Source organism: Olea europaea, chromosome 1, assembly GCF_002742605.1.
Source record: "Olea europaea var. sylvestris chromosome 1, O_europaea_v1, whole genome shotgun sequence".
Taxonomy (NCBI): domain Eukaryota; kingdom Viridiplantae; phylum Streptophyta; class Magnoliopsida; order Lamiales; family Oleaceae; genus Olea; species Olea europaea.
In genome coordinates this window covers 33,489,884-33,495,701 of record NC_036237.1, presented here as the reverse complement: position 1 = coordinate 33,495,701, position 5,818 = coordinate 33,489,884, and the positions used below count along the sequence as shown (strand labels likewise).

The window sequence follows — 5,818 nt, the reverse complement described above, 5'->3', positions numbered from 1 at the left end:
GTGACATGCATAGAGTGTTCTTGGATCACGAGCAATGATTTATCGGTCTTCAGTATTTATTTTAAATTACACATTTTTTATTAAAATAATAATACACGCAAATCAATTTTTTTTTTTTTAACAACATATCCTCCATCGATCTACTATTCCATAATGCATTTTTCAAAATTAAACGTGATTGAACACAGCCTTAAATCAAACAAACTTAAGTGGGGACAGCTTAATTTTTGAAAAGAAAATCATGAAAGATATTTGCCTGTTGTTTTCTTGTCTAAAATGACAACTTACCAAAAATGAAAAATACAATGTAACTCATTTGATTATGTAAAAGGATAATTTTGTCAGTCTGTCAGATGATTTGGACTACCGAATGAAACGAGCCTCAAACATTATTCACACACTAACTAATTCTCCTGCTAATTGGCTTCTCCGAGTAACTTGAGCAAAGTACGAAGTAGAAACCAGTTTTAAAAAAGGCAATTTCTCCTCCAAAAGATGTTACAAATCTCGAGAGACGAGGAAGAATAACTCAGAGGCAAACACCGTACTTGCAACATCGAGTACAAGTTTATAAGAAGTACAAATTTTTACACACAGGTTCGAAGTTAATATTGAAAATATATGATGTTTCAACATCAGCTAGAGCATTTATTACCCTAGCTATCCTTTGGAGCAGGCATCAATAGAAGCTTTTCTTCTGATGGCTGTTTCGCCCCCGACGACCTCTCTTCCGCTAATAGAGACAATAAATCACTGCCATTTGCCAGACTGTTGAACTCGACAGCTTTGGATGGGGCTGTAGGATAACGTCGTTGGCAGAATGTCATCAACCTTTTAACAGACTGCAAATACTTACGGGTGGTCTCATCATTCATGATGTGAGCCACACTGTTTGTGTAGATCTTTTCACGTGCAGAACGTTCATGAATACCAACCATAGTGACACCAATAGGCCAGGGGGCATTTCCAATGGCCATTCTTATGTAATGATCCATTGCAGCCAGATAATCCCGCTTCATACAGCATTCGACAAACAATAGCAATGCTTGCCGAATATCATCAGGAAGAACCTAGAAAACAGATAAAGCATTGTGTAAATCATTTACTTGATAGTCATAATTTGCGCTCATACTGAAAAAGATTAAGAAAATTTGGTAACTCTTTGTGGGCTTCAATTCAGTAGCTAACAATGCCCACAAGCATAGAACTGAAATTCTTCACTTATTGCCCAGAGAAGGGGATAGAGGACAAAGTGCACCGGTGAATGAGGAAGCCAAGTTCCAAAGACAGCAGATAGATTGTGAAATACTTATTTGCAACATAATCAATTTTCCAGGCATCATCTACTGTTTAGCAAGGGAAAAATGCTAGTTCGAGTTAAGATATGTTGATTGATTACAGTTAAATCCTAGCATCTTGCCATCACGGAATTTCTTTTTATTGTGTCAGTTCATATCATGCAACCTCAAAAGAAATTTAAAACGGTAGTCACAGTTTATAGAGGTATGGTACAGTTAACTGCATTCATCTCGGCATAGCATATGTCTAATCTCATGGTATTAAATTCCATAATTCTTAAAACAAGACTCCCAGATCTTCATATTCCAAACCATGCCACATCCATCCCCTGGTTCCCACGTTCCACCCCCACCCCCACCCTATGACCCCAATCCAAAATAATACATTTTCCTTAATAGAATGTATTATCATTAGCTCAACTTTACCGAACATATTAATTTTATTAATGGTTTTCCATGACATATACGTCAATAAGGAGTGCCTCCATCTTTTAGTTTATGTTGTCCCTTTTCGCCAAAACCATGTAGCATATAGCAATAACTTTTACGCTTGCAAATCCTATTTGGCAGAGCTCATGAATAACACAGATGTCAGACTCAAAACAACATCAGCTACAGAATTGTCAATGTTCAGATACTATTACAATTAAATGCTACCTAACCTCCAAAATATATGGAAGATTGAATCATAGCCTATGCTCCATAGACAACGAACTACTAGAACAGAATTTCACCCACCCGAAATATCACTTCCAGCTATATCAAGCACAAGTGCAATACTTGTGCATCCACCTGCTCGGGTTTGCACGAGATTGAGATACATTTGAGGCTAACAGAGGCCTCAAAGTAAAATTGCAATCTATGTCACATATATGCACTTAGATAACATTTTAGGAACCCATTCAAATTGGTTTTCTATTTGATCCACCCACTCTCATTCCCGCTCTATCTTGCTTCTGTGCCCTCTCACTCCATGTGACTTAAAAACTGAAATTGATTGAACAACTTGGATGAGCACAAATACACTAATCATCGATTGGGGTGACTGGTGAGCTATGGCAGGCAGTAGTAGTATACAACAGGTTTATTGGTGCTCACCTCCTAAATTCTCGAGAAACAAGAATATATAAGAAGTACAGCCCCTTTCTTCAAGTAATAATAATTTTATTAAACACATGTAAAACTGGTTAATTGATAAACACTACTGGCTCTGCGGGGGGGAAAAAGGTTCAGAATAACTGTGTCGTAGGTTGTTCGTCCCATGGCCTCATTTGTTAGCAGACCATTTATTTAAAAGTACCAGTGCGTTACCCGGTGGTATTAACATTTGTATACTGTGTTCCAGATGACAATATCTATTATTTAGATCATTGCTAAACTACCTAAACTTGACACCTACCAGGTGCACGGAAAAAGACCTTCAAATTTATAGATTTGGCTTTAATTTAGGGGGCTGTTCTCTTTGTTTCAGTTTTGTAGTTTTGAGTTTCAAAATCATTTTGAGTTTTGTGTTTTGAGGGCCTGTGTTTGAAATTTTTGAAAATACGTTCTTTTTCTCATTCTATAAAATTGTTTCTCAAAACATAAAAATGGAAAATGGGTTTGATTTGAAATTTTGAGAATATTTTTTCAAGCTATTTTATTCAAGAAACCACCACACCAACACCACCACTAGGTCGACTACAAAGCCGCCACCACTAGCTCGAAATCCACTGCCAACCAAGATCAACACAACCACCGACTGCCAACACCACCAACATGAACCAAAATCAACCAAATCACAGTAAATGCAACCACCAAAAAAAATATTCAACCACCAGGACAAAAAGAATGCAGAAAATAGAGAACCATCAAACATACCACCACCACCATCAAGAACGCAGAAATCAACCAAAATCAATTCATCCACCATGAATCATCAATTCATCCACCGCAGAAATGAAGAACACACCACCACCACCGTCAATTCAACCACCATAAACCATCAATTCATCCACCGCACCTCATCACCATCGTTGACCGCCACCAACACCATCAAACATACTACCACAAAATCAACCAAATCACAGACGGACCACTACTGCTTGCTTGCCGCCGCCACCATCAACACCCAGCGCCTTTCGAATCGCGCAGAACCCATCGCGACCTTGCGTTCACAGCAGCGTCGCCTCCCCACACCGGCGCCGGCGTCAACCCATCTCTTTCTTTGTTGGTTGCAGTGTTTGAGAGAGAAGCCAGCGTCGAGAGAGAAGGAAGAGACGGCTATTTGGGAAGAGAGAAAGAAGACCGAAGAGAGAAAGGGCTTGAATGAAGTTTCTCTTTCCTCTTTCCCGTGTTTTCCATAAAATTTGGGTTTCGTACAGAAAACGTCCAAAACGTCAAAATTGACATTTTGCGTTTTCTTCACAAATTTTTTTTTGTTTTCGAAAATTCTGTTTTCGAAAAGGGAAAAGAGAACGAGTTTTCACAATTTTGAAAAATCGAAAACAGAAAACGGCTTGAAAACAGCAAAGAGAACTCAATGTCCACCAATACTTGCATTCTACTCTCAGATAATCATATCAATTGAAGAATCTATAATATATAATCTGTGTAATCAAATGCAGCTTTGTTCCTTACACCACCATAATATTTAAAACTATATTGCGAAGCTGGAAAAAGGAGTCAGGAAAAAAAAATCCATACAACTCATAAAGATCAACCATGCTGAGTAGTGTAACGCATGCCAAAATCATGCTAATTACAGCTTTGAAGATGCATTAGTCAGTTGTTATTTAAACATTAAAGTTTACACACTACATAACTGATAAAATAATCATAAAAGTCGATACAGTATGTTTTCCTTCACATAATTTCACCCCTTCCACTACAATATCACAAGACTAAAAGCACATTGCATGAGAGGAAGTAGTTGTAAAACTGGTTTAATGGTTCAATTATTAGCACTCACAGATAAAAATTAACGCTCTGTGAGCGAACAAGTGAAAGCAGCTAATGAAACTAAAACACGAACTAACCTTCTTTCTGCAGAATTTGAACAGAGGGTTCAAGTACCGGGCACACTGCTTAAAAGTGGCAACCATTGATTTTCCTTTAGCAGTCCTCTTCTCTGCCTCGCTCATTTCATTTAACTCCTGATTCCACTCATTCAACAACTTCTTAAAAAACACCAAAATCTTATCCTCATCGCACAACTCCTCAAAATTTGCTTTCATTCGCTTTATATCCTTGTCGTGATCTACACCCGAAGATGCTCCATCCCCACTCAAATCTTCATCACCACCACCTCCATCTTTATCCTCCCCTCCATCCTCTGTCGCATTTCTCTTCCTACCACTCAAAATCCCCGCCTTCTGCCGCTTTTTTAACTCCACGATATCACGAAGAAAATCATTAGTCTGCCCCTCCGTCATATCCCTATCATCCACCTCGAATAACCCAGCTTTCAAAATATATTTAAGCCTATCAAGCCTGGCCTCATCATCTTCCCCAAAAAGCGTGACGGGTTGTTTTAACAAACGGAGACGACGAATAACTTCTTGTCTTGGGAGATTCAGCTCGTCGATCTTTTCCTCGTCTGTTAGTGTTCTAGAGGCAGAGGCGGAGGCGGAGGATTCAGATTTGAATTTGGCGACTTCGGGATTGGAGTTCGAATTCGATGAGGAATTGACATTGCGATTGCTTTGTTTCTGTTCCAATTCCTTTTGTTTAAGGGCTTTGGCCTCGGCTTCCCCTTTTTCCTCCTCCCGCAGCCGCTGGAGGCGTTTCTGCTCGATTTCGGAGCGTTTGAAGAATTTCTTCCCGCCGACGTTCTCCGCCAGGCTCTGCCGTTTCTTCAGTAACTCTTGTTTCAGAATATCCATGAATTGGATCTGATCTTCGCTAGGGTTTTCTTCCTTTTCACCTCGTAGTAAAATTGTGTTATAAATATGGGGGTACATTTTAAAATAATCAAGTCAAAACACCAATTGATCACGTTGACCAACTTTTTTTTTCATTCACCAAAAAGGCCTTTTAAAGAGTAAATGTCATTTTTATCCTTATTATGTGTTGTAATTACAAAAATATATTATTTGTCCAAAAGATAATAATACCCTCTTTAAAAAATTAATAAATCCAAACAATCTCACTTAAATTTCAAAACGAAATCACTTTTCTTATCAAATTTTTCAACACAGTTAAAAAGAAATTTCCTCTTCCATTTGCTTGAACATTGAAATCTCAAAAAACTATCAAAGGCTCAACAAAAAAGTATTACTCACAGTCAGCACTTGAATTTGATAAGTATAAATACGTATGTTTAATTTTATTTTAGTTAAACTAGTACATTGTTTGAATATTTAAATTTTATTTCAACATATAATTTTAGAAAAATGAAATATTACATTCTTGAATGGATGTAAAATTATTTTTTTTTAGCAAAAACGAGGAAAAAAATTCATTTGTGCAGATGCAAACAGCCGGAAAAAAATCGATCTGGGCCGGATGTTTAATAGCTGGCCTAGATCGGGGCCGGCAGT

At 37.9% G+C, this 5,818-nt stretch overlaps 1 protein-coding gene across 1 annotated transcript; it reads right to left on the bottom strand.

The window, feature by feature from the left end:
* Positions 1-452: 452 nt before the first annotated feature.
* On the bottom strand, positions 453-5,250 carry LOC111402010 (pre-mRNA-splicing factor 18). Its single transcript, XM_023030031.1, has 2 exons — positions 4,316-5,250; positions 453-1,070 (listed from the first exon to the last, which is right to left on the bottom strand). The coding sequence occupies exons 1-2, from the start codon at positions 5,237-5,239 to the stop codon at positions 657-659; spliced, it is 1,338 nt and encodes a 445-aa protein (XP_022885799.1). The 5' UTR covers positions 5,240-5,250; the 3' UTR covers positions 453-656.
* Between the last annotated feature and the right edge of the window lie 568 nt (positions 5,251-5,818).

What these genes read in the sequence shown, in the direction of transcription:
- LOC111402010 (XM_023030031.1), bottom strand. Translation starts at nt 5,239, where the DNA reads ATGTACCCCCATATTTATAACACAATTTTACTACGAGGTGAAAAGGAA. An exon ending in TCAAATTCTGCAGAAAGAAG is followed by an intron (nt 1,071 to 4,315) that starts GTTAGTTCGTGT and finishes TCTGTTTTCTAG; the next exon opens with GTTCTTCCTGATGATATTCG.